General features: G+C 40.5%; 1 protein-coding gene across 1 annotated transcript; it reads right to left on the reverse strand.

The window, feature by feature from the left end:
* Nucleotides 1-531: 531 nt before the first annotated feature.
* On the reverse strand, nt 532-24,397 carry BIRC2 (baculoviral IAP repeat containing 2). Its single transcript, XM_070425888.1, has 9 exons — nt 24,300-24,397; nt 21,012-23,161; nt 20,817-20,916; nt 16,759-16,837; nt 15,891-15,939; nt 7,588-7,830; nt 2,189-2,443; nt 1,871-1,912; nt 532-1,757 (listed from the first exon to the last, which is right to left on the reverse strand). Exons 2-9 carry the CDS (start codon nt 21,883-21,885, stop codon nt 1,564-1,566), a joined length of 1,836 nt encoding a protein of 611 aa, XP_070281989.1. The 5' UTR covers nt 21,886-23,161; nt 24,300-24,397; the 3' UTR covers nt 532-1,563.
* Nucleotides 24,398-24,663: the final 266 nt, after the last annotated feature.

The following is a 24,663-nucleotide window of genomic DNA, read 5'->3' on the forward strand; positions in this document are numbered from 1 at the left end:
CCTCAAAAGTCTGCCACAGACCCAGATCTGGGAAAGGTCCAATATGAATGGGCTCTAAGAGGAGACAGATAATTACGATTATCTATATTCCACCTCTTCATCCCACTAACACCTATGCAACAAAGCAACTATACTAGTTTTTGAAAATCCATTGCAGATTGATCTAATTTTAGTTGAGAATTTTTATATAAATTTTAATTCAAATTATATCTATACTTGAGGCCCGATGCACAAAATTCGTGCATAGGGTGGGGGGAGGGGTCCCTCAGCCCAGCCTGTGCCCTCTTGCAATCCGAGACCCCTTGCTCCTAACCACCCGCCTTCTCGCTCTTTACTGCTTGGCTTGCCACTCCTTAGCACTGCCATGGAGGCAGGAGAGGTTCCCGCCACTGCTACTATGCTCTCCAGCTGTGAGCCCAGCTTCTGGCTGAGCGGTGCTCCAGCTGTGGGAGTGCACTGACCACCAGGGGGCAGCTCCTGTGTTGAGTATCTGCCCCCTGGTGGTCAGTGCACATCATAGTGACCAGTCGTTCTGCTGTAACAGTTGCTGGGCTTTTTATATAGATAGATTATACAAAACAACTAGACAAATAATTTTATCTAAAGGAATTTTAATTTTAAATTATTTAAATTTTTCTTAGTAATTTCTTTCATGAATTCAACCTTTTATCTAATTTATCTAAATGCTAAGTTAGCCCTGACCAGTTTGCCTCAGTGGAGAGAGCGTTGGCCTGCGGACTGAAGGGTCCCGGGTTTGATTCTGGTCAAGGGCATGTACCTAGGTTATAGGCACAAACACAGTGGGGGGTGTGCAGGAGGCAGCTGATCGATGTTTCTCTCTCATCGATGCTTCTAACTCTCTATCATTTTTCCTTCCTCTCTGTAAAAAAAATCAATAAAATATAATAAATGCTAAGTTAGCATACGAGTGCTTACAATGTGACAGGGACAATGCTTAAATATATTATCCCATTTAATCCTTATAACACATTGAAGACATATAAAAAGTATTTTTTAAGCCGAGAGAAAAAATTTTGATCATGTAATCTTTTCCAAGAACTTTATTAGGATGTTTTTCACATATTAGGAAAAAGCTTATTTGCCAGTAAAAGAAAGATATTTAACAACACAAATGAAAAACACCAAAGAGAATTTGGCATCATGACTTGGATAAACTTCAGAGTTCCTGGTTTCCAGTCCTTTTAAACTACACTCTCATGTAGTGCTCAAAGCTTTCAGAAATACCAATTCAGTCACTCCTGAAATGATACATAATAGCACTGAGACTACTTACTCCTTAATTTCTCCTATATGCAAACATGTACACTAATAAAGTCCACCAAACATAAATCTTCCCTTTGATATAAGAGAGATTAAGATTAAATATGATATACAATACTTTATTTTTTTGGAAACCACGTTACTGGTATAGAACATTTGGGTAGAACACAAATGTTACTAATGAAAGAACCAGTAACTCCGTTTCTACTTCAGATGGCTTCAAATGTTCAACAATTATTTAAAGACTTTCACATACAGACTAACATATAGCCCATATTTCTTTTATGAGAGAAATGTGCGAACAGTTCCCTTAATTATACCCCTGCAAATAGGGCATTTTCTTAGGGAAGGGGCACATTCCTGGCATACTACTAGATGACCACAAGGAATAAATACAATAGAAACTTCTTTGTCCATGCACACTTTACAAGTTCTTTCTTCTTGCAACCTCCTCAATTGTTCTTCCATAGACAGACCTAGTAACAAAAAACAAAAAACTTTAGCGAAATTGAATTTCTATTTTAGTTCCCATTAAAGAAATAAAATGAGTAATAATTCATGTTGATCTTAAGTCTTCATTTTGTTTTACCTGAAACATCTTCTGTTGGAATATACTTCATATTCTTTTCCACTAAGGAAAGGAAAACATACAAAAAACGTCATTACCAAATACAGCACTGCTTAACCTACTACCTGTTTTACCTACTATCTGCTAAATAACATAGATTCTAAGTATATATTATCAGAAAAGATTTAGCCATACTACTTGGGCAATAAAAGACCAGTTTTTTAGGACATGTAAAATTATGGAGCATAGTTTGCTAACTGGATTTATTTACTTTTTTGTCAAATACAAAGATGAACATAATCCCAAGGATTTCTAAAATAATTTTACCAAAAAACTCACCAAATAAGTTCTTATATAATGTAGAGTCAATTTCTTTTAGACAGTTTTTGAAGATGTTGGCTGCAGCATTTCCTTTAACTAAAACAGTATCAATCAGTTCTCTTGCTTGTAAAGGTATCTGTGTTTTTTGTTTAATTATATCATGTTCTTGTTTATTAATTATATTGGCCTTTAGAAGATTATCCAGGATCGGAAGCACACAAGTCAACTGTTGAAAGAGAGCCATTCTATTCTTCCGAATTAATGACAAATCATCTTCATTTTAGAAAAAAGAAAAAAAAATCCATTAGATTTTATACTGCTCCAACTAAACCTATACCAACCATATAAACAATTTAGGCACTAAATAAATAGGAACTTGAAAAAGAAGGGCAAATTTACTTGTTTGCACAGTAATGCCTCTCATTTGAAAAACTCCCAGAAGATTTAGCTAAGGCACATTATACAGCATACACACACAGTCTGTTTGGGTCCCTTTCTTAAGTCAATACATTTATATATTCAGAAGCCTACTTTTCCTTTATTCTGTTGAAAGCAAGCAGAGAATGTTAGAGGATAGTAAAAATTTCCCACTTTTATACTTTCCCACATGGAGTTAATAAAACACGCTAACTTCTACTTGCATTATATCACTTTACTTTTTTAAGTTTTTACATTTTAAGTATAGTTGGTATATAATCTTATATTTGTTATGTTAGTTTTAGGTGTACAACCTAGTGATTTGACAGTTTTATACCTTAAAATGTGATTATCCCACTACATATGGACAGAGAACATGAAAAGACACTTCTCCAGAGAAGACATACAGATTGCCAACAGACATATGAAAAGATGCTCAACACCACTAATTATCAGGGAAATGCAAGTCAAAACCACAATGAGATACCACCTCACACCAGTCAGGATGGACATTCCAAAAAGTCAACAAAGAACACGTGTTGGCGAGGATGTGGAGAAAAGGGAACCCTTCTGCCCTATTGGTGGGACTGCAAATTGGTGTAGTCCCCATAGAAAACAGTATGAAGAGTACTCAAAAATTTGAAAAAAGATATAGCATTTGACCCAGTTATTCCACTTCTGGTATTTATCCAAAGAAAACGAAAACACTAATTCAAAAACTATATCACTTTTACAAGGCCTTTTATATAAATTGTCTTATTTGATACAAAGATTCTTTCAATTAAACAATGTAGGTATGATTGCTTCTCATTTTAAAATACGAAGACTCCGAAAAAAATGGGAACCTGCCCAAGGTTACAGAAATAATTAGCTGCAGACCATGGTCTCCTAGTATTGTTTTCAACTCCATGCTTATGAAGCAGTACTGTAGACCTCCTTTATCTGTGGTCTCACTTTCCACTGTTTCAGTTATCCCCAGGCAACCATAGTCCAAAAACAGTGAATGGAAAATTCCAGAAATAAAAAATTTATAAGTTTTAAATTGTGCACCATTCTGAGTAGTGTGATAAATCTTACTTTGTCCCAGCTGGGAGGTGAAAAATCCCTTTGTCCAGTATATCCACACTGTATTCGCTACCCACATGTCAGCCACGAGGTTACCAGGTCGACTGTCATGGTATTGCAGTGCTTTCAAGTAACCATTATTTGACTTAATAACGGCACCAAAGTCATTCATATAACTTTTATTATAGTATTTTGTTATAACTGTTTTATTGTATTATTAGTTAATGCTGTCAATCTCTTATGTGCCTAATTTAAAAATTACACTTTATCATAGGTATATAATGTATAGGAAAGAAACACAGTATATAGGGTTCAGCACTATCTGCAGTTTCAGGCATCCACACTGGGGGTCTTGAAACATAGCCTGCGGATAAGATGGGGACTACTGTACTGCATTGTTAAAGAGTCTGAGCTGTAAAGTCAGGACAGATATAGAGACCCATGCTGGCCTAGCCACTTACTAGCTATGTGCCCTAACTTCCAGATTCGTTGGTTTCCTTATCTGTAAAATATAACTGTACCTCCCTCAGCAGGGTGTGAGAATTAAATGAGATAATATATGTAAAATATTCAGCATAATATCTGGTACATTGTTAGCTACCAATATCTACACTAATAAAAGAGAAACATGGTAATTAGCGTGTGACCGCTACCCTTCCCATTGGCTAATCAGCATATCCTTATGCAAATTAACTGTCAGCCAAGATGGCAGCCGGCAGCCAGGCAGCTGGAAGCGAACATGAGGCTTGCTTGCTCCAGGGACTGCAGACTCCAACTTTCCCCGCCTGACTTGCTGACCTCTGAGTTGCAACACTAAGCAACTATGTACTATGTTGCAAATAAGAAGCTGAAACCAGCTTTCAGCCAGCCAGGATATCAGAGCTGAAGTTATACATTGTTTCGATTATAGAACAGCAAACAAACCAGATACGAAGCCTCAGAGCTAGAGCCAGAGCTAAAGCTGGCCCAGAATAAAATTTAAAAAAGAGAAAAAAAAGGAGTGGTTGGGAGCTTCAGTCAGCCTGAAAGCAGCCCTCAGCCCCTCACCCAGACTGGCCAGGCACCCCAGTGGGGACCCCCACCCTGAAGGGTGTGTGACCAGCTGCAAACAGCCATCATCCCCTCATTCAGGCTGGCCAGGCACCCCAGTGGGGACCCCCGCCCTGATCCAGGACACCCTTCAGGGCAAACCAGCCGGCCCCCAGGCCTCTATCCTATATAGTAAAAGGGTAATATGCCTCCCAGCACTGGGATCAGTGTGACAGGGGGCAGCGCCCAAACCCCCTGATCACCCTGCAGCTGTGTGTGTGACAGGGGGCGGGGCCACAACCTCCCTATCCGCCCTGCTCTGTTCATGACAGGGGAAGGCACCCCAACCCCCTGATGGACCCTGCTCTGTGTGTGGCAGGGTGCGGTGCCCCAACCACCCCCCCCCCCCCCGCCCATGGACCCTGCTCTGTGTGTGACTGGGTAGAGCCATAACCTCCCCATCGGCCCTGCCCTGAGTATGACAGTGGCGGTGCCCCAACTCCCTGATCCGCCCTGCTCTGTGTGTGACAGGGGGCGGTGCCCCAACTCCCCTATCGGCCCTACTCTGTGCGTGACAGGGGGGAGCTCCCCAACCTCCTGATGGGCCCTGCTCTGTGCGTGACAGGGGGGAGCTCCTCAACCTCCTGATCGGCCCTGCTCTGTGCATGACAGGGGGGAGCTCCCCAACCCCCTGATGGGCCCTGCTCTGTGGGTGACAGGGGGCAGCGCCCCAACCCCCTGATCGGCCCTGCTCTGTGTGTGACAGGGGGTGGCGCCGCAACCTCCCCATCGACCCTGCCTTGAGTGTGACAGGGGGCAGTGCCCCAACCCCCCAATCGGCCCCACCCTGACCATGACTGAGGGTGGCATTGCAACCTCCTGATCCGCCCTGCTCTGTGCATGACAAGGGGTGGCGCCCCAACTCCCCAATCAGCCCTGCTCTGAGCCTGACCAGGGGCTGCACCTAGGGATTGGGCCTGCCCTCTGCCACCCAGGAGCAGGCCTAAGCCAGCAGGTCATTATCTCCTGAGGGGTCCCAGACTTCAAGAGGGCACAGGCCGGGCTGAGGGACCCCCCCCCCCCCCAGTGCACAAATTTTTGTGCACCGGGCCTCTAGTTATTTTATAAATGTCTATGTTTATATCAATTTTTTAAAAATTGCCTATGAACCAAGTCTAATCTTTTAAGTAAAAGTTTTCTCCTTTAACCTCAAATCAAATAAAATCCATAGTTAAATTTTCTAAATTTATGGAATATGAACATGAATTTCTGATGTATTTTTCAAAAAGTTCCTTCATCTACTGTTCCAATCACCATATTTAACTGCCTGTTTCCAGCCTTCAAAAAAAGTACATCTTTTCATTTATAAGTTTAATGAGAAGTATGAAAGTGAATTCTATTTTCCTCTTTTTTAGAAACAAACAGAAAAAGGGTCTTTCAATCCAAATACCCCAATTTATAAAGGGTGTCCCAAAATCCACGCAAGAAGTAATTTTGATAGAAAACATGGGTTTATAATTAAAAATTGTAAATTTTTATCGATTCATAAAGTATACACAGTATAGGGTTATGTATGGAATAGCATATCGGGCAAAATATCCACGTGTCACCGTTTGGTTTGGATTTGGGGCTGGAGGCATCATCGGACCATTCTTCTTCGAAAATGCGGCTGCTCAGGCAATAACAGTTAATGGTGCTCGCTATCTCGACATGATAATCCAGTTTTTTGTGCCTAAATTGCAAGATATGGATGTGGGACAACATGTGGTTTCAACAAGACAGTGCCACATGCCATACAGCCCGAGAAACAATTCAATTACTGCATGAGTCATTTCCTGGTCGTGTAATTTCCCGTTTTGGTGATCAGAATTGGCCGCCCAGATCATGCGATTTAACACCATTGGGCTTTTTTCTTTGGGGTTTTTTGAAGTCTAAGGTTTATGCCAACAAGCCCACAACCACCCACACCTTGAAGGAGGAAATTGAGCACTGTATCAACGAAATTCAGCCACATTTATGCAAAACGGTCATGGAAAATTTCAACAAAAGAGTGCATATGTGCCAGCAAAGCCGTGGAGGCCATTACCAGATATGCTATTCCATACATAACCCTATACTGTATACTTTATGAATCAATAAAAAAAATTTGTAATTTTTAATTATAAACCTGTGTTTTCTATCAAAATACTTCTTGCGTGAACTTTGGGACACCCTATACTATATATGCAACCTTCACCTCTGCTAGCTCTTTAACCTTATTTTTTGTATCCTAGTCTCTACAGCTAGTCTATAAACTCTGAGAATGAGCACCATGACTCCTATAGGTGTTCATGTTCAATAAATATTTGTTGAAGAAATGATTGCTCAACACTTGTTTTGGGAGTCTGAGACGTAACATAATCTGATGAATTCCAAAATCAGTTCCCTATCTTTGGGTTGGACAGGGGCTTCTCACCAAGCCCTAGGATTTTATAATCAGTTCTATTTTTTGTATTAGGACTGCTTTCAGGATTACAGAGTCAAATATCATATTAAGAATATAATTTGAAGGAACTTAAAAAAAGAGAGAAATAAGACCTGCATTCAACTTTAAAAACTTGCTTTTCAGAACAACTTAAACTTGTTATAACAAGTAAATAGAACTCAAGAAGAGTTATGCTAAAATCCTCTGATTAGCATATATCAAGGAATCTTACTGGAAAATAAACATAGAAAAAAGGTATAGTCAATAGTTAAGTAATGTAGTCCACAGTCCCCAGTGGGGAAGGGGATGTGCAGTTTGGAAATGCCTGGAGGCTGCTACCAGCAGGTAGTGGATAGACAAGGATACTAACTTCCCCATGGCATGTGAGACAATCTTATGAGCCCCACTGGGAAATAATGCAATTTACTAGAATTCCAAATACCTGATGCCATTTCTTCAGTTTGTCTTTCTTTTTCTTCTTGTCTGTTTTCATCTTCAGCATGAAGAAGTGCTGACACAATATCATTAACTGTTTTGTAATTCTCCCCAGTTGTTAGGATTTTACTCTGAACTGTCTGTTTTACCAGCCTTCTACTGAAGCCCATGTCCAAGGCAGCTTTCACCACTGGCGTATCCATCATGACTGCATCTTCTGAAGAACTTTCTCCGGGTCCAAAATGAACAACTATTTGGAATGACATGTACCAATGTTAAATTCCACAAATATAAAAGTATGTAGGAAAACGTCTATGACACAAACTGTACCCTCACATTACTTATATCCTGGTAAGAGAGATGAACTAGATGTACTCATTACCTATAACTCCAACAAAAGTTTAATTTGATCAGGATCAAATGAGAGTGTATGATATGCTGTACTTTTTAAGAAATACCACTTCCACTTCCCAGGCTACACTCCAGACCTACTTAAAGAGAAACTAGGGATGGGGCTTACGAATCTGTATGTTTTCAAAATTCCCCAAGTGACTCTGATGTACAGTCATGTTTAGAAACCAATATGCTACACAAATTTAGAAGTGAGAAATGATCTCACTTCAGCCAGGGAAGTTGAGGAAATCAACAAAGCTTCATGGAAAAGTGGCATTAGAGCTCTGACTTGAAGAAACAGAATCTAAAGATATGAATAGATGAAGCAGAGAGAATAACAAGCGAAGATAGGAAGTATAGTAAAATGGAAGGCTGGTTCACCCAAAATATGTCTAAAGATGTAAATAAATATGATAAAAGAAGTAGACAGTCATATGATTTCAGAAGTGACAGATGCTCTGAAGAAAAAGCAGTGTAAGGCGATTAAAACAAACTAGGAGGCAGGAGGACACTTCAAATAAGGTAATCAGGAAAGCATTTTCTGATAACAGGATCAATGCTAGCCAATATGACACATTATGAAAATTACAGCCCTCGCCGGTTTGGCTCAGTGGATAGAGCGTTGGCCTGCGGACAGAAGGGTCCCAGGTTCAATTCCCGTCAAGGGCACATGCCTAGGTTGCGGATTCGGTCCAACGTGCAGGAGGCAGCCAATCATTGATACCCTCTCATCATTGATGTTTCTACCTCTCTCTTTCTCTCCCTTGCTCTCTGAAATCAATATATATATATATATAATATTTTAAAAAAAAGAAAATTACAAAAACATTAATTCTTCAAGATGCTTTACTGCCATCTGCTGGAAAACTGTTATAATAAACATATAAATATACAATGGCTACCATGTGTGCTGTGCTCCCTTGCTCAAACATATGTGCAAGCCCTGTCTAAAGAGGTAACACCAGAACAAATACTTTAGTGATAAAAAGAAGTAAGCTATGGGAATATCTGAAGAGTCTTCCAGGCAAAGAGAAAAGCAAGTATAAAACTTTAAGTCAAAGTAAAGCTTGATACAAGGTATATTCAAGAAACAGAAAGGTGGTGGTGAAAGTCAGGGAGGAGGAGGATGCCCAGATTATAGAGCCTTGCGAGAAGTTTATATTTTCTTCTATGTTTGCCAGAATATTCTAGGAGGGTTTTAAGCAGAGGAGTGATAAAACCTGATTTTTTTTTTCCCCAAAAAGATTAATTCTAGCAGTTTGGTGATAAACTTAAATGAGGTAAAATGGAATCAGGGAGATCTGTTTGGATATTATAATAGAAGATGATGGCAGTTTGGATTAGGTTGATACGGATGGAAATGGAGAAAAGTGGTAAGGTTAGGAACATATTATAAAGGTAGAGATGAAAGGACCTCTAATTAAACATATAAGGTAAAGAGAAGAATCAGGAATAATGCCTACGTTAACTTTTTTTAAAATCTTCACCCCACGATATGTTTTGCATTGACTGCAGAGAGAGAAAGGAAGGGAGAAGGGGAACATCAATGTTCGAAACATCGATCAGGTGCCTCCCATACACATCCTGATCAGGGATTGAACCTGAAACCTGGGTATGTGCCCTGAGCAGGAATCAAACCTGAGACCTTTCGGTGCAGGGGACAACACTCTAACCAACTGAGCCACACCAGTCAGGGCAGTTTTCTGAGTCAACTTTTGACCTTAGCAAATGGGTGCCATTAACTGAGATGGGGACAACCAGAGTAGGAACAAATTCGCGGGATGAAAGAAGGGAGCAAAGGTTACAGCTAAGTAGAGATTTAAATATGTAGTTGGACAAGATAGCCTGAATGTTGAGAGTTATTCCATCATTTGAAGGTTTGAAAAAGGAGTAGTCATCACAGAAGATTGTCCATGATCAACCAGGGAAAAACCAAGAATGTGCTGTCTGGGAAGTCAAGAGTCAATGTCTTAAGGAGGATGAAGGACAGTGACATCAGCAAGACTGCCAAATAAGATGTCTCTCACTCATATTCCCCCACCCCACCCTATCCCATCAACAACAGGAATCCATCCATGAACTAGAAGTCCCTTAGTGGGAGCTCTGAGATCCAGTTCCAGCCCCTCTCAGCTATGTTCCAGAACCAGATTATGAAATCTTCTAATAGTCTAAGACCAAGGAGAACTGTTTTGAGAAAACAGGCTTATACCCAGACAGCTGACTCACTGACCACTATCCCATCTACAGACCCAAAAACATTTTCATACTGCTCAGGACTTGGCTACAATCCAACTTAACTTGATCTTGTCCCCACCATGCACCAAGAAAATGGGGAGAAGCCATGCCCACCTATGCTTTGGTCTCAGCTGTGGACACTGAAGCTGCCTATGAACCAGATCCATCCATGGTCCAGGAACCACTGCAGGTAAACCTGTCAGACTGTAGATTCTGAAAGGCCCTTGCCACTAGGTTCCAACCCATCCCAGCTGCAGTCCACGAATAGTCCTGCTGCCACAGGGACCCAGCAAGATACATTCCTAACGGAGCAGCTGGAGATACTCAAAGGGCCTGATACTCAGCCCCAGTCTCTCTAAGCCACAGTCCACAGCAGTACTGCTAGCACACGGACCTGGTGGGAGACACTCGTGTCTGCACTTCAGGAGACCCTGAAACAACCCCTCTACCTACGTTAGAGCGCAGTCTAGTCCACCAAGGGACCTGGTAGGAGACATGTCCATCTGTGCTTCCAGGACCAGGTCTACAGACTTCTATCTTCTCTGAACCTGAAAACAGCTCTGGGGCTCAGTTCCAGCCCCTCTCAGCTATGTTCCAGAGCCAGTCCTATCCATCAAGAGGCAAATCCAGTCACCAGACAAGAGCCCCTTCCTCCCCACAAGGATCTGAAGGGAGCCACATTCATCTGTACATCTGGTAATAGGCCCACTATCTAGAGCCCAATTGTGGACACTGAAGCAAAACCTTGTCCCAACAACATCCTACTAAACAATGTACTAGAGTCAGTCCTATCCACCAAGGGGCCAGATAGGATCTACACAGCCTTAGCCTGTAGCAAAAAGTCCACCAACCACAGATAGCACCACAGACCCATCGACAGCCTCATAAAAGCTCCAACCAAGCATGATCGCAATCCAGAGGCAATCCCATCAGCCAGGGGACCATAGAGAAGAAAGTCTTTACCTACAAAAAGCAGTCTATAAAGAGTTGTTTGCTCCTTCAAATGCACAGACACCAAAAAAGGTTATATGTATATCATGCTAATCAGGAAGTTTCACACCACCAAAGGAAACTAATAAAGTTCTACTAATCAACTCTAAGAAATGGAAAGCTATGGTTCATCTGACAATTATGATTTACCTGACAATTAATTTAAAATAATCAACTAAAGAAAATGAAATTCAAGAGAACAAAGACAACTAAATAAAATGAGGAAAACAACACATGAACAAAAATTAGTTTAAGAAAGAAACAGAAACCATAAGAAAGATCCAAAAAGAAATCCTACAGCCCTGACTGGTTTGGCCCAGTGGATAGAGCATCGGCCTGCGGACTGAAGGGTCCCAGGTTCGATTCCGGTCAAGGGCATGTACCTTGGTTGCCGGCACATCCACAGTGGGGGATGTGCAGGAGGCAGCTCATCGATGTTTCTCTTTCATCGATGTTTCTAACTCTCTATCCCTCTCCCTTCCTCTCTGTAAAAAAATCAATAAAATATATTTTTTAAAAAAAGAATCCTACAGCTGAAGAATAAGACAGAACTGAAAAATTCAACAGAAAAATTCAACAACAGACTTGTTCATGCAGAAGAATCAGACAACTAGAAGGCAGATCATTTAAAATTAGCAAGTTATAGGAACAAAACAAAAAAAAAGAGAGAGATTAAAAAGAGTACAGAAAGACTATGTGAATCATGGGACACTACCAAACACATGAACATTCACATCATGGGTGTTCCAGAGGAAGAGAGAAAGGAAGAAAAAACGTACTTAAAGAAATACTAAGTGCTGGCGAAAATGTGGAGAAAAAGGAACCCTCATGCACTGCTGGTGGGAATGCAGACTGGTGCAGCCACTGTGGAGAACAGTATAGAGTTTCCTCCAAAAATTAAAAATGGAACTCCCATTTGACCCAGTAATACCACTTTTAGGAATATATCCCAAGAAATCAGAAAGGATATATGCATCCCTATATTCATAGAAGCACAATTTACAATAGCTAAGATTTGGAAACAGCCTAAGTGCCCACCAGCAGATGAGTGGATTAAAAAACAGTGATACATCTACACAATGGAATACTACACTGCTGTAAGAAAGAAGGAACTTCTACCATTCCCAGCAGCATGGATGGACATGGAGAGCGTTATGCTAAGCTAAATAAGCCAATTGGAGAAAGATAAATATCACATGATCTTACTCATTTGTGGAAGAAAAAAAGGAGCAGTTGGGAGCTTCAGTCACCCACCAGCCTGAAAACGGCCCTCAGCCCCTCACCCAGACTGGCCAGGCACCCCAGTGGGGACCCCCACCCTGATCCAGGACACCCTTCAGGGAAAACCAGCCGGCCCCCACCTGTGCACCAGCCCTCTATTCTATATAGTAAAAGGGTAGTATGCCTCCCGGCACTGGGATCAGGGGAGCAGCGAGACTCCCGGCACCGGGATCAGCGGGACAGGGGGCAGCGCCCAAACCCCCTGATCACCCTGCGGCTCTGTGAGTGACAGGGGGCGGGGCAACAACCTCCCTATCCGCCCTGCTCTGTTCGTGACAGGGGAAGGCGCCCCAACCCCCTGATCAGCCCTGCTCTGTGCCTGATAGTGGGGAGCTCCCCAATCCCCTGATCGCCCTGCGGCTCTGTGTTTGACAGGGTGCAGTGCACCAACCCCCTGATCGGCCCTGCTCTGTGTGTGACAGGGTCTGGCGCCCCAACCCCCTGATCCACCCTGCTGTGTGTGTGACAGGGGGCGGTGCCCCAACTCCCCTATCGGCCCTACTCTGTGAGTGACAGGGGGGAGCTCCTCAACCCCCTGATGGCCCTGCTCTGTGAGTGACAGGGGGCAGCGCCCCAACCCCCTGATTGGCCCTGCTCTGTAAGTGACAGGGGGCAACGCCCCAACCCCCTGATTGGCCCTGCTCTGTGAGTGACAGGGGGCAGCGCCCCAACCCCCTGATTGGCCCTGCTCTGTGCATGACAGGGGGTGGCGCCGCAACCTCCCCATCGACCCTGCCTTGAGTGTGACAGGGGGTGGTGCCCCAACCCCCCAATCGGCCCTACCCTGAGCGTGACTGAGGGTGGCATCGCAACCTCCTGATCCGCCCTGTTCTGTGCATGACGGGGCGGCGCCCCAACTCTCCAATCGGCCCTGTTCTGAGCCTGACCAGGGGCTGCACCTAGGGATTGGGCCTGCCCTCTGCCACCCGGGAGCAGGCCTAAGCCAGCAGGTCGTTATCTCCTGAGGGGTCCCAGACTGCGAGAGGGCACAGGCCAGGCTGCGGGACCCCCCCGCTCCCCCCAGTGCACAAATTTTTGTGCACTGGGCCTCTAGTACTTGTATAAAATAAAATAAGACTTTCAGTCAAAATCAGTAACAAGACAAAGAAAGTCACTATAGAGGGGTCAATTCATCAAGAAGCTATAATAATTGTAAATATATGTGTACCAAACATTGGCGTACATAAATATTTAAAGCAAACTAAAGAGAGAAATAATAATAGCAGGGGACTTCAATACCCACTTTGAACATTGGATAGGTCATCCTGTCAGAAAATTAATAAAAAAAATAGTGAACCTGAGTAACACTATACAGCAAGTGGCCCTAACAGACATACACAGAACACTCCATCCAATAGCACCGAAAACATTCTTCTCAAACTCTCATGGAACATTTTTCATGATAGATCATGTGTCAGGCCACAAAACAAACTTTAACAAATTTAAGAATACTGAAATCATACCAAGTATCTTTTCTAAACACAATGGTATAAAACTAGAAATCAGTAAAAGGAAGAAAATGGAAAAATTCACAAATATAGGGAAATTAAAAAACAAATCCTAAACAACCAATGAATCAGGGAAATTAGAAAATATCTTGAAACAAACAAAAACACAACGTACCCAAAACTTAGAGGATGCAGCAAAAGCATTTCTAAGAGGGAAGTTTACAGCAATAAATGACTGCATTAAAAAGTCTCAAGCCCAGCCGGCATGGCTTAGTGGTTGAGTGTCGACCTGTGAACCAGGAGGTCATGGTTTGATTCCCAGTCAGGGCACATGCCCGGGTTGTGGGCTCAGGTGTGCTGGAGGCAGCCGGTCAGTGATTCTCTCTCATCATTGATGTTTCTGTCTGTCTCTTCCCCTCCCTTCCTCTCTGAAACCAATAAAAATATATTTTTTAAAAGTCTCAAATAAACAACCCAATTTGAAACATCATGAAATCAGTAAAAGAAAATAAGCCCTACTTTGCAGAAAGAAGGAGATAACAAAGATTAGAGCAGAAATAAATGATATAGAGACTATAAAGAAAATAGAAAAAAGAAACTAAGAGTTGGTTTTTTGGAAAGATAAACAAAATGGAAAAACCATAGCTAAGCTCATACAGAAAAAAAGAGAAGACTTAAATTATAAACAAAAGAGAACATTACAAAAGAAATACCAGAAACTCAAAGGATCCTAAGAGACTGCTATGAATAATTAACGCTAACAAACTGGATAGTCTAGATGAAATTGATCAATTCCTAGAAACATACAACTTACTAACAATGAATCATAAAGAAATAGAAAATGTGAACAGACCAAGAACTACTAAAGTGACTGAAGCAGTAATCAAAAACCTCCCAACAAAGAAAGACTGAGACCAGATGGTTTCACTGGTAAATTCCACCAAAGATTTAAAAAAGATTAATGCCAATCCTTCTCAAACTCCTCCAAAAAGTTAAAGAGGGAAAATGCCAAATTCATTTATGAGGCTAGCATTACACTGATACTAAAGCCAGATAAGGACACTAAATGAAAGAAAACTACAGGCCAATATCCTTGATGAATACAAATGCAAATGTTCTCAACAAAATACTAGCAAGCAATTAAACAATACATTAAAAGAATCTTAGTTATGATAAAGTGGAATTTATATATGGATGCAAGGATGGTTCAAACATATACAAATCAATAAACATGATAAACCACTTTAACAAAATAAATAATAAAAAACATGATCCTCTCAATAGAGTCAGAAAAGGCATTTGAGAAAATTCAACCCCTTTCATGATAAAAAGCTCTCCTGACAAATACCAAACATCTAGCCTAGCCAGTGTGGCTCAGTGGTTGAATCAGGAGGTAGAGATTCAATTCCTGGTCAGGGCACATGTGTGGGTTGTGGACTCAGTCCCCAGTGGGGGAGGGAAGAGGGGCAGGAGGCAGCTGATCAATAATTCTCTCTCATCATTGATGTTTCTATCCCTCTCTCCTTCTCCCTCCCTCCCTCTCTCTGAAATAAACAAAAACATATTAAAAAAAAACAAAAAAACACAAACCTAACATCTAGCCTAATTCCTAAATGAGATGTGAACTAGGTCTTTTCAAATATGCTAGCTTAAAGCGAACAACTTTTCCTCCTTGAAGGGCTTATTATTTGCAAATTTCCTTGGTATTCCTTGAGCTATTTGTTACGGTTGTCTTTCTTTTACATGTGTCTTATCTCCCCACTTGGAATGTCAGTATTTTAAGAAAGATTAGTATACTTCTAAAAATCTTCTGACAATGTCATGAATCTTAGTATACTCATTATTTATAATTAGCTTCCAGCTTTTTTTCCCTATGACCTCAGAAATCCTTTGTTTACATACTTTCATTCCCAGCATTCTTATAAAAATTCCCATTCCATATTTGAAGTATTTTCATACATACTGGGTGGATCAGCATTTTCATCTCCAGGAGTGTCTGAGGTTGACAACAGCTATGAAACAGAAGAAAAATTAATGGGTAAAATAAAAAATGTCAAACAGCCTGCACAAAGCAACATTAAGGTAAGTTTTCTGTAAGTAGTGTACAGACTCTTTGAAAACTGGAAAATTTACATAATATTTCACTCTGCTTGCCCTGAGCAGTGTGGCTCAGTTGGCTGGAGCACTGTCCCATGCACCAAAAGACCACTGGTGTGATTCCCAGTTAGGGTGATACCCAGGTCACAGGTTCAATCCCCTGTCAGGGTACGTGTGGGGGCAACCAACAGATGTTTCACTCTTACATCGATGTTTCTCTATCTCCCCCTTCCTCTCTAATATCTGTAACATATTAAAAAATAATTCTTCACTTTGCTTTGTTCTACCTTAATCATCATAAAAATGTCCTTAAACTTCACCTACTTCCAAATTAGAATTCAAGTGTATCTCTAGTTTCAGAAAAATAAGAAAAAGTATTAATGATGTCTCATTTCTTTTCCAAAGTCGTATTTCAACTGGACCACTCTCAGAGGTTCCAAACTCCTGGCAATTCTATATTCTTTTCTGGAAAAGATGGAGGAGACATTAAAGATTCTCCTCCAACTTACTACAAATTGTAGTTTGTGGAGTGATTTTCAAAAAACTGAAAACAAAAGACAACCTTTTTTATAACCCCTTAACAAGGTAGTTAAAAAAATAAAAATTAAAGGTATTAATATGAATACAAAACCTGTAACTATACCTGAAAAACAAATGTAATGATTACTTCTAAAATATTTTTGCAATTATTATTTAGGAGAACTCAATGATGTCAATTATAAAAATGTATTTACCTGTTCAAGAAGATGAGGATATCTGGCTTGAATCTCATCAACAAACCCCTGTCCTTTCATGCGTATCAAGAACTCACACCTAAAACATACAGATAAAATTTTAATTGTTTTAGATCAAAAATATAACCTGATCATTCTAGAAAAGTGGCTTTCATACATTTTGTACCCCATAATAGAAACACTTTACATCACAATGCAGCATACATACATACCTAACTGAAACAAAATTCTCAAAAATTAGACTCTTACTATGTGCTGATGCATTCTGGTATTTTCTATTTAGATCCATTAACAGAGTTAACAACAATAAAAGGGTCTAGATCTACAAAGGAACACAAACTGAGGCTTGAATAATGCTGTTATAGACAATTTGGGGATTTAACATAGTTTCAGAAACTGTAGTACAGTATTCCTAAAATGTGATCTTTCATAATATAATAACTGCTAATCTTTCTCTAGTGTCCATTCTTCCATTACATTTAAAGCACAAACCCGCCCTCCAAAAAAATACTGAATCAAATATTTTCATCTATAATGTGACAGTGTTTTCTAAGTACTCATTTTCAAATTACTAAGATTTCTAAAAGGTGTTCCAGGAAGTTCACGTAAAATCTGTTTCCATTTCATAGCTTTTGTTTTTCAACGAATAGTGCTAGACAACTAGAACAATATACTTCAACCTATGCCCATACTATATATAAAAATAAACAAAATAAATCATTAACGTAAATGTAAAATGTAAAACAGAAGAAAATGTTAAGAGAAAATCTTTTTGTCCTCATGTTAGGCACCAAATTCTCAGATAAAAAACCAACAGCATAAGAGAAAACTGATAAACTGACATTATCAAAATTAAAAATGTCTGCTCATCACTGTTAAGAAAATGAAAATCCACAGACTGAAAGTTTGCAAAACACATCTGATAAAGCACTGTATCCAGAGTATATTATGAACTAGCAAAACTTAATTTAAAAAAAGAAAACATAAAAATGGGCAAAAGATTTGAACAGACACTTCACCAAAGATGTATAGATGGTAAATAATCAAATAAGAAGCTCGTCATCATTAATCGATAGGAAATGCTAATTAAATGTCACTATGTCCATATCTATTAGAATGGCTAACATAAAAAGACGGACAATACCAAATGTTGTTAAGGATGTGGAACACCCGGAGGTCTCATACCATGCCAGTGGAAATTTAACATTTAACAATTTAGCAGTTTCTTATAAAGTTAAAACAAAACTTGTCATACAACTCATCAATCACACTTGAACATGTTTACCCAAGAAAAATGAAGACATGTGTCCACAAATGCTTTATTAATATTTAGAGTGGCTTCATCCATTACTGCTCCAAACTAGAAACAACTCCAATGTCCTTCAGCTGGTGAGTGGGTGGAATGAATAAAGACCATGTGCATGCTCTGTTATCAGCCAAGTAACAGAACTAGTTGTTACTGTGTTTTGATCTTTGTATAGTTTTAAATTATTTTCATTCTGGAACTGATTAATTTATATTCATAACGATTAAAGATAGGAAGTATAGCCCTAGCCAGTTTGTCTCAATGGATAGAGCATCAACCTACGGACTGATTTTGTCATTTTCATGTAAAGTTAAAAAAAAATTTAAGTTTACATTTGATTTCAGTCAAGGGCATGTACCTTGGTTGCAAGGTTAATCCCTGACCCTGGTTGGGGCACACGTGGGAGGCAACCAATCAATGTATCTCATATAGATGTTTCTTCTCTCTGTCTCTCCCTCTCCGTTCCACTCTCTCTAAAAATCAATGGAAAAATATCCTCAGGTGAGGATTAACCAAAAAAATAAATTAAAAAAATAAAGATAGGAAGTATAATAAAGTCTCTCCATATTTTCCCCTTCTCCAATGAACTCCATGAGGACAATTTTTGGGTGTCTTATTCACTGCTATGTCCCCAGCATCTAAAGAGTATCCATTAAGCACCCAAATATTTGATAAATAAATAAGTAAACTGTTAAAATATAGTGATAACAATTACTTATTTGGGGTTTTCATTTACTAAGATTAAAGATTACCCACAATGGAAATTTGCTGTTTTCAGAAGTGTTTACAAAAAAGCATCACTAAGTTCTTTCCGTTATTTAACTATTTAAAGCAAAACACAAGTTACAGAAATAAACCAAGACTTTGTTTTGTTTTATAAAGGATAAAATGTAGCAATTCAAACACTGGAATTAGAAAACTGTTTATGTCTTTTTCATACAGTATACTCAAATTTCCAGTTATATGTACATAATCCCATAGAGTCGAATATAATTAGGTTATTTAAATATCTGACAATAAAACATGCTTTTTCCTACATAAATTAATTAAACAAAATATATGTCCCTTTTCAGAGTTGGAAAGTCAAAATTTATCTTGACATATTATGAATATTAAAGATAAAATTTTAAAACACAACTTTTAACAATGTATTGGGCCATACTAAAATATTTCTCCAATTTTTTTTTAACTCTATACAAAAATGACAAAAGGACTTTTTAATTTCCTGAAGGGATTTCAAAGATGTCTTATATTGTGAAAGGCACTCACAGGTCAAAACATTATCTATATTATACAACTTGAGGCCCAGTGCACAAAATTCGTGCACAAAATTCATGTGTGTGTGGGGGGGTGGTCCTCAGCCTGGCCTGCAACCTCTCCAGTCCGGGACCCCTCGGGGGATGTCCAACTGCCGGTTTAGGCCCGATCCCGCCAAACCAGCAATCGGACATTCACAATCTGGACCGGTGGCTCCTAACTGCTCACCTGCCTGCCTGCCTGATCGCCCCAAACCACTCTGCCTGCTTGCCTGATGCCTATAACTGCTCCCCTGCCGGCCTGATCGCCCTCACTGCTCTCCCCTGCCAACATGATATCCCTAACTGCTCTCCCCTGCTGGCCTGGTCTCCCTAACTGCTCTCCCCTGCCGGCCTGACCCCCTAATTGCTCTCCCCTGCCAGCCTGATTGCCCTAACTGCTCTCCCCTGCCAGCGTGATCGCCTCTAACCACCTCTGCCTCGGCCCCGCCTCCATGGCTTTGTCCAGAAGGATCCCCGGTCTAATTAGCATATTACCCTTTTATTAGTATAGATTCCATTTATAAGAGGTACCTACAGTAGTCAAATTCATAGAGACAGAAAGTAGAATGGTGGTTGCCAGAGGCTAGGGGGCCAGGTAAATGCTGAGTTAGTGTAATGAGTACAACTTTCAGTTTAAGAAGATGAAAAAGTTCTGAAAATGGATGGTGGTAATGACTAAGAACCAATGTGAATGTTCTTAATGCCACAGAAATGTATACTTAAAAATGGTTAAAATTAGATAAATTTTATGTTATGTATATTTTACCACAATTTTTAAAAAAATCATCTAGTCCAACTCCCTCATTTTACAGAAGAGGCGAGAAGCTCAAAGGCATCACACAATTTGTTCAAGTTCACATAGCTACTCAATAATACAAACAGAATTAATTTCTAATTCTATTTCTACTAACGCCTCTAAATTCTTTCTAAAAATAGGAGATACTGCTAGAGACAGTGACCAAAGGAGCTATGTGACATATCACAAGATAAAATTGTGCAGAAAAAAATTATTTACAATTATAATCAGATTTTATTACATGCATTCTTATTACGAAATATTTTATTCATAAATCTATTTCATGTCACTTGTTTTTCCTTTTCCCTTCTCACATTTTTCTAACTTACATTCTTTTTGTTCTATTTTATATATCTTTAATCCTTAAGTCTCCTTTAAAGCAAAATAGGCAAAAAACAAATGAAATGTATGGCTGCCATAATTATAAATGAGTCAAGTTGAACTATACCATGAATACATGACTTACAAAAGAAAAATGCACAGAACATTCTACAACTTTTTCAATAAAAATGATTAAAGTTCAAATTGGAAGTTTTAAAAGGCTCATTCCCTAAATAGCTTAAGAGAAGCTTTGTCATAGTGAAATGTAAGTTTAACCATGCCAGGATTCCTACTTCTTTAGGCAGTTTTGTGCAGGAATACCTTTAAAAACAATTACCTTGGAAACCACTTGGCATGTTCTACCCAGGGGTCATCTCCAGATTCCCAACATCGTAAGCCACCATCACAGCAAAAGCATTTGACATCATCGTTTCGACCTAAGGAAACAAAAGACTAACATTAAATACACACGTGTTCTCAAATGTCAATCAAAATGAACTAGATAAAATGTAGAGCTATGTAAGTTTCTTACCCACATAATAGAAGCCAGCACTTGCAAGCTGCTCAGGTTGAACTGGAACATTAGAAGGCCAGTACATAAATGTTCTCAATCGGGCTGCATGTGTCTGCATGCTCAAATTTGAAATGCTAAACCTCAGGGTGTCTAGAGAGTTCTCCAAAAATGGGCAGTTGGGGAAATGTCTTCGGTGTTCTGACATAGCATCATCCTTTGGTTCCCAGTTACTGAGTTTCCCACCACAAGCAAAGCAAGCTACCCTATCTCCAGGTCCTATGTAATAAAAACCAGCTCTTGCCAATTCTGATGGTGACAAAAAAGTTAATGGCCACAGGTGGTAAGTAAGCAATCTGGCTTGTTCAGTGCTCATTGCATAACTGTAGGGGTTAGTCCTCAATGAGGAGAGGTCTTCAACGGCTCTAGAATGAATAGGGTTTGATGAAAGGTTGGGATAAGAACCACTGAACGATCCCCGTTGTTCCAAAGTAGGAGACAATGAATGTGTAAGACTGTTTCTCACTGGAGAAGTCGTCTTAAAGGTGGACTCCAAACCAGTAACAGAAACCAGATTCTGAATAAAGCTACAGCTAGGATAGAGCTGTTTGTGTTTTTCAATAGGATTGTCTCCTTGTTTCCAGTTATCCAGCATCAGGCCACAGCAGAAGCATTTGACCTTGTCATTCACACCAGTGTAATAAAAACCAGCGCGAGCAAGACTCCTTTCTGAGACAGGAACACCAGTGGGGAAAGTCGAGTACGTCGACATTCTGTAGAGTTCACATGAAAAGTCGTATTTCATTTTGTGTTTGTTGTCAATTGTCCAATTTGACAAGATAGTACTATCTTCCATTATAGTCTTTTTCGATATGAGGGACCTGGGACAAGTCATTGGGAGGTAGTTTTGTGCATGAGTGATTTTACTTTTTGATGGGCAAAAACTTTCACATGAAATTTCTCCTCTCTTTATACTAAATTAGATTTTTACTACAAAAAAGAATCAAATGATAGGCGCCTACTTAAAATTTATTACACCTAGTTTAGCGGATTACACCTACGTTTACACTCGGGTAGGATGAATATCCCCTCTAAATTACCAAGTACTCTGTAGTATTCTTTGGGATTATATTAACTTTTAGGTAACTCAGGTGCTGTTAAGTCATTATTTAGTGTAATACTAATATAATGACCTGAAAGCAGTCAATACGCTTCTGAAAATATTTAAAACTAATTGACTTTTAAAGGAGGTTTATATTCCCAAAGTTCTAAACAACTACAGAATACCTAAATTTGCTTTTGGTTGTAAACTACAAAACCTGGATATCAAGCCAATTACTGATGACGCTATAAAAGGAAAAAAAAACTTTATGCAGGCTTCTTTCTCTACAAGCACTTTAATATAATTTTCAAAAATAAAAAATACAAAATCTTGCTTTAGTCTAGTAAACAAGAATTAAAGTCTTCATATGGTCACATTATCTAAAGGCTAATTCACACAACTTACTATCATTGTATTTACTTAAGTGGGTTATATTAGTTTCAGATAGCTTTGGGGGACATCAATACCCACAAGCTTTGTTGAACTTATTCCTGTTATACTGTGTATGATGTCAAATGAAATGAATTTTGCTTAAAGCTCACAAACTAATTTTTCCTCCTTTGTTAATTATTGTCTATATGTTTCCATTTCCTGCAGCATCATTACTATGTTGTTTTTCTTCCTAACTTTGCATACCACTTTATTATTATGCTTGACCAATTGAAGGTATTTTCTCTACAAACTTAACTAATTTAACCATAAAATTTCCACAGAAGAAACTTTCTACTCTTCATTTAAAAATTAACCTGTCTTTCATTTAAGGATCATGCACCTATATCATTCATTTTGTAATTACAGATAAGTAAATTTATCAAGGTAACAGCTTGTCCTTTGTAGTATTATCATAAATGCCTAATAAAATATTGTATTACATAATGTACCAGTAATTAACTTTACTATTCTTTCTGAAAACCCCTTCACATTTAAAAAATATGATTCATACACAAAATTACACTCCACAGAGTTCAAGCTATATCCCTTTATAAAGTTTCTGGGTCTCCATAATGGGATTTATTACTGCAGCGGAAAAAAACGAGGGGAAAAAAGTAGTCTCTTCAAAGCTGTAAATCTGGAAGAAAAAAAAAAAGCTATTTTAGGAAACTATTTTAATAGTCAAGAGCATTTATACACTAGTATTCAATGTAGTCAATAAAGTCTAAAAATGAGTTACACTTTAGAAAATACATGTTAATTCACAAGCAATTTATCACAAAAACTTTCTAACTGGGAAAGCTTTAATTAAAATAAATGCAATATAGATAGGCCCCTTAGCACTAAATATATATACCTATATTTTAAACATACAACTTTAAAGACAGATGGGCATTTACTTAGATCAAAATATTCTGTCCTCGGTCGCCTCCCCTTTTCTGGCGACAACTTTTAATAGTTTAAGAATTTCCCTGGCAAAACCCATCAGCAACAGTGCGGCAGTAATTAGGCAGGAACTTTTTTTTAACGCCCAATCTCTCCAGGACGAGGCACACTGACCAGTAAGAGCGAGATGCATCAGGAATTCGCTAACACAAACCCCTAAGCGCCACCATCCCCTCCCAACTCTAAAGCAACCCCAACAGACAGCGCCTCGAAACCAGCACGTAGCACCGCGGCCTGCGGAGCCCCGGCCCGGAGCTGGGACCCCTCGCACGGAAGCTTCCGTTCCAGCAGGACTCGGTCTCACCCCTTTAAATGAGCCACTCCTCCCCGCAAGCACCATGACAGTGAATTCTGACCTCCTTTGTGCAAACTGCAGCTGGTGTGGGGGGTTGACTGGAAGGAAAAAGAGCAACGATGGGCTTCACCCACTGATTTCCCGGAGCCGTGCTCACAGCGCACAAAAGACCAGCCGAGCGGCGGGCGCAGCCGGGACGATGTGAAACGTATCCTCTCGCCGCCCACAAATGCTTTGGTTCCAACAGATTTAAAAGGTTACGTTTAAAACCCTGCAAACGCGCTGGGAGAAAACATCCGGAAAAGTGGGCGGCGGCCGGAGCAGGCAGGCAAACAGGCCGAAGTTTAAAAGCTATTTTCGACTGCGGGTCGTGGAGTCCGAGCTTCCGAATGAAACAGGAGCCCGGGCGGGAGCAGGGAGCGCCCTGGACGCGCCGCCGCTGGGCTGTCTGCCCTCGGGCCCGGCCGCCGCGGCTCGGGGACGTGGGCCCCGCGCCCCAACCCGCCTCGCGCGGTGCCCCCACCGGCGCACTCACCTCGGTGCAGGCGGCGCCCACGGAGACGGCGCGGCTGCCCCTCGGCCTCCACGCGACTCGCAGCCCGACCTGCTCGGGTAGACGATCCCGAAGCCCCCCCACCCCCGCCCAGGCCCGGCCCACACCGACGCACGGTGACGTCAGCGCGCCCGGCGGGGTTGCGTCACCGCCGCGCCGGGCGCCGGGGAGTCTGCGGTCGGAGGGCGGGAGTCGGCGCGCGTTCCGCTGCGGTCAGTGGGTCAGCCGGCGGCGGGCGTTTCGCTCTCTACCTCGAGGTTTGAGCGCTTTGGACCTTTCCTGCTCGCTTTATCCCTCACGTCCTCCCGGGGGGATGTGACACACCGTGAGCCGGAGCGTTTGAACC

The sequence above is a fragment of the Myotis yumanensis genome, unplaced genomic scaffold, assembly GCF_028538775.1.
Source record: "Myotis yumanensis isolate MYYU_CA2020_CCGP unplaced genomic scaffold, mMyoYum1.0.hap1 SCAF_10, whole genome shotgun sequence".
Lineage (NCBI taxonomy): Eukaryota > Metazoa > Chordata > Mammalia > Chiroptera > Vespertilionidae > Myotis > Myotis yumanensis.